Source organism: Salmo salar, chromosome 15, assembly GCF_965601325.2.
Source record: "Salmo salar chromosome 15, fSalSal1, whole genome shotgun sequence".
Lineage (NCBI taxonomy): Eukaryota > Metazoa > Chordata > Actinopteri > Salmoniformes > Salmonidae > Salmo > Salmo salar.
In genome coordinates, this window is record NC_138305.1 from 50,044,111 (window position 1) to 50,056,902 (window position 12,792).

The 12,792-nt window shown below is 43.6% G+C and overlaps 1 protein-coding gene across 3 annotated transcripts in view; it reads right to left on the reverse strand.

The window, feature by feature from the left end:
• The window catches only part of ppp4r4 (protein phosphatase 4, regulatory subunit 4), a 152,532-nt gene that overhangs the window by 25,189 nt on the left and 114,551 nt on the right, over positions 1-12,792 (reverse strand). For all 3 annotated transcript variants that reach the window (XM_014145076.3, XM_014145077.3, XM_014145078.3), the window contains 2 exons: positions 9,811-9,888; positions 539-622 (listed from right to left, as the gene is read on the reverse strand). In XM_014145076.3, the coding sequence (XP_014000551.3) occupies positions 539-622; positions 9,811-9,888 (162 nt within the window). The remainder of the gene's footprint in view (positions 1-538; positions 623-9,810; positions 9,889-12,792) is intronic.

The window sequence follows — 12,792 nt, forward strand, 5'->3', positions numbered from 1 at the left end:
GATACAGAAACATCGCCAGAGTGAGAAGATGACAAAGAGAGGAAAGATAAAATGAACGAAACAACACAGAGTGAAACATTAGAGAGAGTGATGAAGAGAGTGATGAAGAGAGTGATGAAGAGAGTATGAGAGGAGTGGGACATAGGTTATAAAAATAAAAAAAGTCGTGCAAAAACTGATTTTACAAGATAAACAGTAGTGTATGCACAACTAGTAGGTTCAGGGTACAAAAAGTCTGAAACATAGGTACCCACACACACGTTGAATAAGACTGGGAGCATTCAATAGTGTGCATGTATATATCTTTATATATGATAGCTGCACCACACAGAATCAACCAGTAGAGGGGGTTAGCTCATTCACAAAGACAACTAGACCTGGGTAAGTATCCACAAAGCTGCTCAGAGTGGGAGTGCTGATCTAGGATCAGTTTAAATCATGATAAGATTATATGGACAGATCCAAGATCAGCATTCCTACTCTGAGATATTTTGTGGATACAGGCCCAGAGCAGTAGACCATAGACGGGGGTACGTACCTTGCTCTCGGGTCCTGGCCCTTCTCCTCTCGATGTGGCCAACTCCAGAGTCTCCTGAAGGTGGCTTAGCAATGCATCTAATACCTGCACAGAATAAAAACATCATCATCACTATCATGATTGTCGTTGTCATCTTCATAAACAACGTCATCAGCATCATCATCGTTAACATCATGGCCTTCATAATTGTCATAATCAAATGCCGACCGTATTACCTTCCAAGAGAATTCTCTTCGGTTATAGTTACAGCCATGTATATTCCCCCTCAAGCCAATTCCATGACTGAACTACACTGAACTTTGTGCAAACTGGAAACCATATACCCTGAGGCGGCATTAATTGTAGCTGGAGGTTTAAAAGAAGCAAATGCTACCGAAGTTCTATCAACACATTGACTGTAGTACTCGTGCTGCAAAAACGCTCAACCACTGTTACTCCCCCTTCCGGGATGCCTACAAGGCCCTCCCCTACCCTCCCATGGGCAAATCAGCTCAAGACTACATTTTGCTCCTCCCTTCCTATAGGGAGAAACTCAAACAGGAAGTACCCGTGCTAAGGTCTATTCAACACTTGTCTGACCAATCGGAATCCATGCTTCAAGAATGTTTTCATCACGCGGACTGGGATATGTTCCGGGTAGCCTCTGAGAATAACATTGATGTATACACGGGCAGGGTGACTGAGTTCATCAGGAAATGTATAGGGGGTGTTGTTACCACTGTGACTATTAAAACCTACCCAAACCAGAAACCGTGGATAGATTGCAGCATTTGTGCAAAACTGAAAGAGCGACTCACCGCATTTAACCATGGCAAGGTGATTGGGAATATGGTTAATACAAACAGTGTAGTTATACCCTCCGTAAGACAATCAAACAGGCAAAACGGCAGTACAGAGACAGTGGAGTCGCAATTCAACGGCTCAGACACAAGACGTATGTGGCAGAGGCTACAGACAATCACGGATTACAAAGGGAAAACCAGCCACGTCACGGACACTAAAGTCTTGCTCCCGGAAAAGCTAAACTCCTTCTACGCCCGCTTTGAGGATAACACAGTGCCACCGATGTGGCCCGCTCCCAAGGACTGTAGGGTCTCGTTCTCCGTGGCCGACTTGACTAAAACATTTAAGCTTATTAACCCTCGCAAGGCTGCCAGCCCTGACGGCATCCCTAGCCGCGTCCTCAGAGCATGTGCAGACCATGTGCAGACCAGTGTTTACGGACATATTCAATCTCTCCCTATCCCAGTCTGCTGTCCCCACTTGCTTCAAGATGTCCACCATTGTTCATGTACCCAAGAAAGCAAAGGTAACTGAACTAAATGGCTATCGCCCCGTAGCACTCACTTCTGTCATCATGAAGTGCTTTGAGAGGCTAGTTAAGGATCATATCACCTCTACCTTACTTGACACCCTAGACCCACTTCAATTTGCATACTGCCGCAATAGATCCACAGACGATGCAACCGCCATCGCACTGCACACTGCCCTATCCCATCTGGACAAGAGGAATACCTATGTAAGAATGCTGTTCATTTGACTATAGCTCAGCATTCAACACCATAGTACTCTCCAAGCTCATCATTAAGCTTGGGGCCTTGGGTCTGAACCCTGCCCTGTGCAACTGGGTCCGGGACTTCCTGATGGGCCGGCCCCCAGGTGGTGAAGGAAGGAAATAGCACCTCCACGTCGCTGATCCTCAACACAGGGGCCCCACAAGGGTGCGTGCTCAGCCCTCTCCTGTACTCCCTGTTCACCCATGACTGTGTGGCCAAGCACGCCTTCAACTCAATCATCAAGTCTGCAGACATAACAAAAGTAGTAGGCCTAATTACCAACAATAACGAGACAGCCTACAGGGAGGAGGTGAGGGCCCTGGCGGAGTGGTGCCAGGAAAATAACCTCTCACCCAACGTCAACAAAACGAAGGAACTGATCATGAACTTCAGGAAACAGCAGAGGGAGCACACCCCTATCCACATGGACAGGACCACAGTGGAGAAGATGAAAAGCTCCTCAGCATACACATCACTGACAATCTGAAATGGTCCACCCACACATACAGTGTGGTGAAGAAGACGCAACAGTGCCTCTTCAACCTCAGGAGGCTGAAGAGATTTGGCTTGGCCCCGAAGATCCTCACAAACTTTTACAAATGCGCAATTGACAGCGTCCTGTCGGGCTGTATCAAAGCCTGGTACAGCAACTGCACAGCCCGCAACAGCAGGGCTCTCCAGAGGGTGGTGCGGTCTGCCCAATGCATCACAGTGGGCACTCTGCCTGCCCTCCAGGAAAACCTACAGCCCCCGATGTCACAGAAAGGCCAAAAAGATCATCAAGGCTGTCAATCACCCGAGCCACGGCCTGCTCACCCCGCTGCCATCCTGAAGGCGTGATCAGTACAGGTCCATCAAAGCTGAGATAGAAGCTGTTTTTCAGTCTCTCGATCTCAAGGCCATCAGACTGTTAAACGGCCATCACTAGCCGGCTACCACCTGGTTATTCAACCCTGCACCTTAACCTCTTATGGCTAGGGGGCAGTATTTTCACGGCTGGATAAAAAACGTACCCGATTTAATCTGGTTACTAATCCTACCCAGTAACTAGAATATGCATATACTTATTATATATGTATAGAAAACACCCTAAAGTTTCTAAAACTGTTTGAATGGTGTCTGTGAGTATAACAGAACTCAAATGGCAGGTCAAAACCTGAGAGATTCCTTTACAGGAAGTGGCATGTCTGACCATTTCTGGAACTTCTTTGCCATCTCTATCTTTTACTAAGGATCTCTGCTCTAACGTGACACTTCCTACGTCGTCCATGGGCGCTCAGAGCCCGGGAAAAACCTGAATGTCGTCATCCCAGCCCCAGGCTGAAACACATTATCGCCTTTCTCAAGTGGCTGATCAAGTGACCTGGCCGCCCCCGTCTTTGTGATTTTTTCCTCTGTTTGCTGAAAAGGAGATTCCCGGTCGGAATATTATCGCTTTTCTACGAGAAAAATGGCATAAAAATTGATTTTAAACAGCGGTTGACATGCTTCGAAGTACGGTAATGGAATATTTAGATTTTTTTTGTCACGAATTGCGCCATGCGCGCCACCCTTATTTACCATTTCGGATAGTGTCTGGGACGCACGAAACAAAACGCCGCTATTCGGATATAACGATGGATTATTTTGGATCAAACCAACATTTGTTATTGAAGTGGCAGTCCTGGGAGTGCATTCTGACGAAGACAACAAAAGGTAATCAAACTTTTATAATAGTAAATCTGATATTGGTGAGTGCTAAACTTGCCGGGTGTCTAAATAGCTAGCCCGTGATGGCTGGGCTATGTACTTAGAATATTGCAAAATGTGCTTTCACCAAAAAGCTATTTTAAAATCGGACATATCGAGTGCATAGAGGAGTTCTGTATCTATAATTCTTAAAATAATTGTTATGCTTTTTGTGAACGTTTATCGTGAGTAATTTAGTAAATTCTTAGCAAATTCCTCCGGAAGTTTGCGGGGGGTATGCTAGTTCTGAACGTCACATGCTAATGTAAAAAGCTGTTTTTTGATATAAATATGAACTTGATTGAACAAAACATGCATGTATTGTATAACATAATGTCCTAGGTGTGTCATCTGATGAAGATCATCAAAGGTTAGTGCTGCATTTAGCTGTCTTCTGGGTTTTTGTGACATTATATGCTAGCTTGAAAAATGGGTGTCTGATTATTTCTGGCTTGGTACTCTGCTGACATAATCTAATGTTTTGCTTTCGCTGTAAAGCCTTTTTGAAATCGGACAGTGTGGTTAGATAAAGGAGAGTCTTGTCTTTAAAATGCTGTGAAATAGTCATATGTTTGAAAAATGGAAGTTTTTGTATTTTTGAGGAATTTGTAATTCGCGCCACGCCTATCATTGGATATTGGAGCAGGTGTTCCGCTAGCGGAACGTCTAGATGTAAGAGGTTAGAGGCTGCTGCCCTATATACAGTTGAAGTCAGAAGTTTACATACACTTAGGTTGGAGTCATTAAAACTAATTTTTCAACCGCTCCACAAATTTCTTGTTAACAAACTATAGTTTTGGCAGGTCGGTTAGGACATCTACTTTGTGCATGACACAAGTAATTTTTCCAACAATTGTTTACATACAGAAAATGTTACTTATAATTCACTGTATCACAATTCCAGTGTGTCAGAAGTTTACATACACTAAGTTGACTGTGCCTTTAAACAGCTTGGAAAATTCCAGAAAATTATGTCATGGCTTTAGAAGCTTCTGATAGGCTAATTGACATCATTAGAGTCAATTGGAGGTATACCTGTGGATGTATTTCAAGGCCTACCTTCAAACTCAGTGCCTCTTTGCTTAACATCATGGGAAAATCAAAAGAAGTCAGCCAAGACCTCAGAATTTTTTTAGACCTCCACAAGTCTGGTTAATCCTTGGGAGAAGTTTCCAAACGCCTGAAAGTACCACGTTCATCTGTACAAACAATAGTATGCAAGTCTAAACACCACGCAGCCATCATACCGCTCAGGAAGGGGACGCGTTCTGTCTCCTAGAGATGAACGACCTTTGGTATGCGAAAAGTGCGAATCAATCCCAGAACAACGGCAAAGGACCTTGTGAAGATGGAGGAAACAGGTACAAAAGTATCTATATCCACAGTAAAACGAGTCCTATATCGACGTAACCTGAAAGGCTGTTCAGCAAGGAAGAAGCCACTGCTCCAAAATGGACATAAAAAAGCCAGACTACGGTTTGCAACTGCACATGGGGACAAAGATCGTACTTTTTGGAAAAATGTCCTCTGGTCTGATGAAACAAAAATAGAACTGTTTGGCCATAATGCCCATCGTTATATTTGGAGGAAAAAGGGGTAAGCTTGCAAGCTGAAGAACACCATCCCAACTGTGAAGCATAGGGGTGGCAGCATCATGTTGTGGGGGTGCTTTGCTGCAGGAGAGGCTGGTACACTTCACAAAATAGTCGGCATCATGAGGAATGACAATTATGTGGATATATTGAAGCAACATCTCAAGACATCAGTCAGGAAGTTAAAGCTTGGTCGCAAATGGGTCTTCCAAATGGACAATGACCCCAAGCATACTTTCAAAGTCGTGGCAAAATGGCTTAAGGACAACAAAGTCAAGGTATTGGAGAGGCCATCACAAAGCCCTGACCTCAATCCTATAGAAAATTTGTGGGCAGAACTGAAAAAGCATGTGTGAGCATGGAGGCCTACAAACCTGATTCAATTACACCTACACCAGCTCTGTCAGGAGGAATGGGCCAAAATTCACCCAACTTATTGTGGTAAACTTGTGGAAGGCTACCCGAAACGTTTAACCAAAGTTAAACAATTTAAAGGCAATGCTACCAAATACTAATTGAGTGTATGTGAACTTCTGACCCACTGGGAATGTGATGAAAGAAATAATAGCTGAAATAAATAATTCTCTACTATTATTCTGACATTTCACATTCTTAAAATAAAGTGGTGATCTTAACCTAACACAGGGAATTTTTACTAGGATTAAATGTCAGGAATTGTGGAAAACTGAGTTTAAATGCATTTGGCTAAGGTGTATGTAAACTTCCGACTTCAACTGTACATAGACATGGGATCACTGGTCTTAATTATGAAACACTAGTCACTTTAATAATGTTTACATACTGCTTTACTAATTTCATATTTATATGCTATATTCTATTCTACTGTATTTTAGTCAATGCCACTCCGACATTGCTCGTCTTAATATTTATATATTTCTTAATTCCATTATTTTACTTTCAGATTTGTGTGTATTGTTGTGAATTGTTAGATACTACTGCACTGTTGGAGCTAGGAACACAAGTATTTTTCTACACCCGCAATAAGATCTGTTAAATATGTGTGTGTGACCAATGAAATTTGATTTGATATTGGTTTTAAATGTGCATAATTAACATCGGAATCAATGGCGACCATGAGAGGTAGATGTTCAAAATACTGCTTTCTAACCATTTAAGATAGAAACACCAAACTAACTTCAGGATGATATAAACACTTTAAAGTTTCATAACTATTAACTTAAAGTGATATTTAGGTTTGCATACATTTGGATAAATTAACTTGGGTTCCAATTACTTTCAATGGGTTTCTCGACACTTTGAGCTACAAACATGGAACCAACTTCAAATCCACTCTAGTGTAGCCTCCAGAGTTTTTTTATTTTACCTTTATTTAACCAGATAGGCCAGTTGAGAACAAGTTCTCATTTACAACTGCGACCTGGCCAAGATAAAGCAAAAGCACTGCCACATAAACAACAACACAGAGTTACACATGGGATAAACAAACGTACAGTCAATAACACAATAGAAAAATCTGTATACAGTGTATGGAAATGAAGTAAGCAATAAATAGGCCATAGTGGTAAAGTAATTACAATTTAGAAATGAACACTGGAGTGATAGACGATGTGCAAGTAGAGATACTGGTGTGCAAAATAAAAGAAAATCAAAAACAAATATGGAATGAGGTAGGTAGATGGTTGGATGGGCTATTTACAGATGGGCTGTGTAAAGCTGCAGCTATCGGTAAGCTGCTCTGACAGCTGATGTTTAAAGTTAGTGGGGGAGATATGTCTCCATCTTCAGTGATTTTTGCAATTCGTTCCAGTCATTGGCAGCTGAGAACTAGAAGGAAAGGTGGCCAAAGGAGGTGTTGGCTTTGGGGATGACCAGTAAAATATACGTGCTGGAGCGCGTGCTACGGGTGGGTGTTGCTATGGTGACCATTGAGCTGAGATAAGGTGGAGCTTTACCTAGCAAAGACTTATAGATGACCTGGAGCCAGTGGGTTTGGCGATGAATATGAAGCGAGGACCAGCCAAAGAGAGCATACAGGTCGCAGTGGTGGGTAGTATATGGGGCTTTGGTGACAAAATGAGTGGTACTGTGATAGATTGCATCCAATTTGCTGAGTAGAGTGTTGGAGGATATTTTGTAAATTACATCGCCGAAGTCAAGGATCGGTAGGATAGTCAGTTTTACGAGGGTATGTTTGGCAGCATGAGTGAAGGAGGCTTTGTTGTGAAATAGGAAGCCATTTCTAGATTTAATTTTGGATTGGAGAAGCTTAATGCGAGTCTGGAAGGAGAGTTTACAGTCTAGCCAGACACCTAGGTATTTATAGTTGTCCACATATTCTAAGTCAGAACCGTCCAGAGTAGTGATGCTAGTCGGGCGGGCAGCGATCGGTTGAAGAGCATGCATTTCGTTTTACTAGCATTTAAAAGCAGTTGGAGGCCACGGAAGGAGTGTTGTATGGCATTGAAGCTCGTTTGGAGGTTTGTTAACACAGTTTCCAAAGAAGGGCCAGATGTATACAGAATGGTGTCGTCTGCGTAGAGGTGGATCAAACAATCACCCACAGCAAGAGCGACATCATTGATATATTCAGAGAAAAGATTTGGCCCGAGAATTGAACCCTGTGGCACCCCCATAGAGACTGCCAGTAGTCCGGACAACAGGCCCTTCGATTTGACACATTGAACTCTATCTGAGAAGTAGTTAGTGAACCAGACGAGGCAGTCATTTGAGAAACCAAGGCTGTCGAGTCTGCCGTTAAGAATACGATGATTGACAGAGTCGAAAGCCAGGTCAATGAAGATGGCTACACAGTACTGTCTTTATCGATGGCGGTTATGATATCGTTTAGGACCTTGAGCGTGGCTGAGATGCACCCGTGACCAGCTCGGAAACCGGATTGCATAGCGAGAAGGTACAGTGGTATTCGAAATGGTCGGTGATCTGTTTGTTCACTTGGCTTTCGAAGACTTTAGAAAGGCAGGGCAGGATGGATATAGCTCTAACAGTTTGGGTCTGGAGTGTCTCCCCCTTTGAAGAGGGGGATGACCGCGTCCGCTTTCCAATGTTTAGTAATCTCAAACGATACGAAAGAGAGATGGAACAGACTAGTAATAGGGGTTGCAACAATGGCGGAGGATAATTTTAGGAAGAGAGGGTCCAGATTGTCTAGCCCAGCTGATTTGTAGGGATTCAGATTTTGCAGCTCTATCAGAACATCAGCTGTCTGGATTTGGGTGAAGGAGAAGTGGGGGGGCTTGGGCCAGTTGCTGCTGGGGGTGCAGAGTTGTTGGCCGGGGTTAGGGTAGCCAGGTGGAAAGCATGGCCAGCCTTAGAGAAATGCTTATTGAAATTCTCGATTATCGTGGATTTATCGGTGGTGACAGTGTTTCCTAGCCTCAGTGCAGTGGGCAGCTGGGAGGAGGTGCTCTCATTCTCCATGGACTTTACAGTGTCTCAAAACGTTTTGGAGTTAGAGCAACAGGATGCAAATTTCTGTTTGAAAAAGCTAGCCTTTGCTTTCCTAACTGCCTGTGTATATTTGTTCCTGACCCTGAAAAGTTGCATATCGCGGGGACTATGCGATGCTAGTGCAGTACGGAGCAGTGGTCTAAGGCACGGCATCGCAGTGCTAGCTGTGCCACTAGAGATCCTGGTTCGAGTCCAGGCTCTGTCGCAGCCAGCCACGACCAGGAGACATATGGGGCGGTGCACAATTGGCCCAGCGTCGTCTGGGTAATGAGGGTTTGGCCGGCAGGGATGTTCTTGTTCCATAGCTTACTAGCGACTCCTGTGGCGGGCCTGGCGCAATGCACGCTGACACGGTCGCCAGGTGTACTGTGTTTCCTCCGACATGGCTTCCGGGTTAAGCAGCATTGTGTCAAGAAGCAGCGCGGCTTGGCTGGGTTGTGTTTCGGGGGACGCATGGCTCACAACCTTCGCCTCTCCCGAGTCCGTACGGGAGTTGCAGCAATGGGACAAGACTGTAAACTACCAATTGGATACCACGAAATCGGGGAGAGAAAGGGGTAAACATTTTTTATACAAAATAATAATAAAATAACAAATAAAAAAAATGCATATAAAAAAAACACTCTAGTGTACATTACGTAACTTGATCATAAATTAGCATATAATAACTCACCAACAATAACAGTATCTCTTGAACCGTTCAATCTAGACACAACATCAAATTTCACATGTTCTTGCTATCCTATCCATCCTTCTATCAATCAATCTGTCCATGTACCTACTTTTTCCACTATAACCAGTCACTACCATTACTACTGAAGTCACTACCAATACCATAAAGTATTTATGGTTGTGAAATAAGTTAAGACAAGCTAGTCAGCACTTTTCTAGTTTACTACATATTTCAAACATACTTTTAACAAAGTGAGTCTTCTGCGTGTCTCACCTCAAGTGAGTCGTCCTGCAGTAACACAACCAGCTCCTTGTGAATGAAGTGGACATTGGGGCCCAACAGCTTGACAATCTGAGCGATCATAGGGAAGAAGAGGGGGAGAAGAGAAATTGTGACGTTATGTGTTGGCATACGCAACCAGATTTTGAGGTCAAATCCATTTCTATTTCAGGGAATTAGACTAATCGATTCAGACTACATCGAATTGGAATTCAGGCTGTCAAACTCCATCGGGTTGTGTCAGTGTGATCTATCACGTTTTGAATTGTTCTGAAATGTAGCACACAGAAATTGCTTTTGTATGAGGATCTGGGACATACACAACATTTGTAGATAATATAACTCAAGAAACATGTTATCAAATTGGGTATGTTTGTTCAGGCGCAAGGTATTGGTGGGTCTTTTTGTCCTTGCCATGGATTGGCTAAGACACAAAGGCTTTTTAAAACAATTTTCACTGCATTGACCATCTTATAGTCAAATCATGGTGTACAAGCAGGTGAGCTGGTCCTACTCTTTTTAGCCATTTTCAGGTATTTTGTGTTGGAAAACTGAGAATGTTGAGCATAACACGTCAACCCTGTTACCCATAGATATATAAGGTAGATAACTATTTTTTTTTTTTTTTAAGCTTACAGTGGGTATTATAAGTATTCATCCCCTTGGAATGTTTCACATTTTATGGTGTTACAAAGTGGTATTAAAATTGATAAAAAAAAAAAAGCATTCAGCAATCTACAGAAAATATTTTGTAATGTCAAAGTGGAAGAAAATATACTTTTTTACAGACAAATATTAAAGAAAACACTGATATGCAGTACCTTGATTAGATAAGTATTCACCACGCTGAGTCAATACATGTCAGAAACACCTTTTGCAGCGATTACAGCTGTGAGTCTTATTAGGTAATAGCTTTGCACACATGGATTGTGCAACATTTACCTATTAGTCTTTTGAGAATTCTTCAAGCTTTGTCAGGTTGTTGGGGATCATCGATAGACAGCAATTTTCAAGTCATGCCATAGATTTTCAATCAGATTTAAGTAAAAACTGTAACTTAGCCACTCTGTCTCTGTCTTCTTGGTAAGCAACAGTGTAGATTTGGTCTTGTTTTGTAGGTTATTGTCCTGCTGAAAGGTGAATTCCTCTCACAGTGTCTGGTCTAAAGCAGACTGAAGCTGGTTTTCGTCTTTGACCCTGCCTGTGCTTAGTTCCAGCCTGTTTCTTTTTATCCAATGTCAAGCATATCCATACCATGATGCAGCCACCACCATGCTTGAGAATAAGGAGGCAGTTAACTCAGTGATGTGTTATGTTGGATTTGCCCCTAACATAGAGTACCAGTCAAAAGTTTGGACATACCTAAATTGTAGAAAACTTTTAACAAGGAACACCTGTTAATTGAAATGCCTTCTACGTGATTACCTGATGAAGCTGGTTGAGAGAATGCCAAGAGTACACAAAGCTGTCATCAAGGGAAAGGGTGGAAGAAGAATCTTACATATAAAATGTATTTTGATTTGTTTAACACTTTTTTGGTTACTACATGATTCCATATGCGTTATGTCATAGTTTTGATGTCTTCACTATTATTCTACAATGTAGAAAATAGTAAAAATAAAGAAAAACCCTGGAATGAGTAGGTGTGTCCAAACTTTTGACTGGTACTGTAAGGCTTTAACTTCAAGCCAAAATGTGTATTGCTTTGATGTTGTCACACCCTGATCTGTTTCACCTGTCTTGTGATTGTCTCCAACCCCCACCAGGTGTCTCCCATTACCTCATGTGTATTTATACCTGCCTTTTCTGTTTGTCTGTTGCCAGTTCGTCTTGTTGCCAGTCCTACCAGCGTGGTACCGTGTTTCCTGTGCGCTAGTTTTTGCTTTTTCTAGTCTTCCCAGTTCTGACCTTTCTGCCTGTCCTGATCCTGCCTGCCTTCCTGGACCTGCCTGACTCTGATTTGGATAACGACTCTTTACCTGTCTTAACCTACCGATTGCCTGCCCCTTGTACGGAAATACACTCAGAGACTCGTACTATCCGCCTCCATTGTCTGCATCTGGGTCTTAGCCTGAGCTGTGATAATACGAACTGGCCGTTAGACTGGGGATGAAAACCACAGGACAGGCTGGCCGACGACCCAATGAGGATGCATAACGCCTTCCAGAACCGGGATGAGAACTGAGGACAGCGATCGGAAACCATGACGACCGGAAGTCAATGGATCCGGAAGACGTGCTGCAACATGAGCTGGACCGTCTCCTTAGCTGAGGGCAACTTAGGAAGGGGGATAAAATTGGTGGATTTGGAAAACCTATCCACCACCGTAAGGATGGTGGTGTTGCCCTCTGACGGAGGGAGACCCGTGACGAAGTCCAAGGATATATGGGACCAGGTTCCTGTGAGGAACAGGGAGTGGTTGAAGGAGGCCAGCCGGAGCTTGCTGCGGAGTCTTGTTCTGCGCACACACAGTGCAGGCGGTAATGAACGTGGAGACGTCAGGAACCATGGTGGGCAACCAAAAACGTTGTCAGAGCGAGCCAATCAGGACCTGAAGATGACTCTTCGTTGCCTCATCTCCACCAATCCCACCATTGGTGCCAGCAACTTATGTAGATGGAATATGCCCGCAACACCCTTTCCTGTTCTGCTACTGGTCTCTCACCTTTAGAGTGTTCCCAGGGATATCAGCTCCTGGTTGTCCCGGAGGAAGAGGTCAGCATACCTTCTGCCTAGATGTTCGTCCGTCGCTGTCACCGTACCTGAGAGAGCCCAGGCCACCCTTCTCAAGACCGCCTCCAGGTATCGATGACAGGCGGACCGCCACCAGACCCTGCTCCCCGCTACGGTCTTGGGCAGAAGGTATGGCTTTCCACTCGGGATCTGCCCCTCCGGGTGGATTCCCACAAACTTCCCCCCCATTCTATCGGCCCTTTCCCCATCTCTAAGGTCCTTAGCCCCTCTACTGTTCGCATT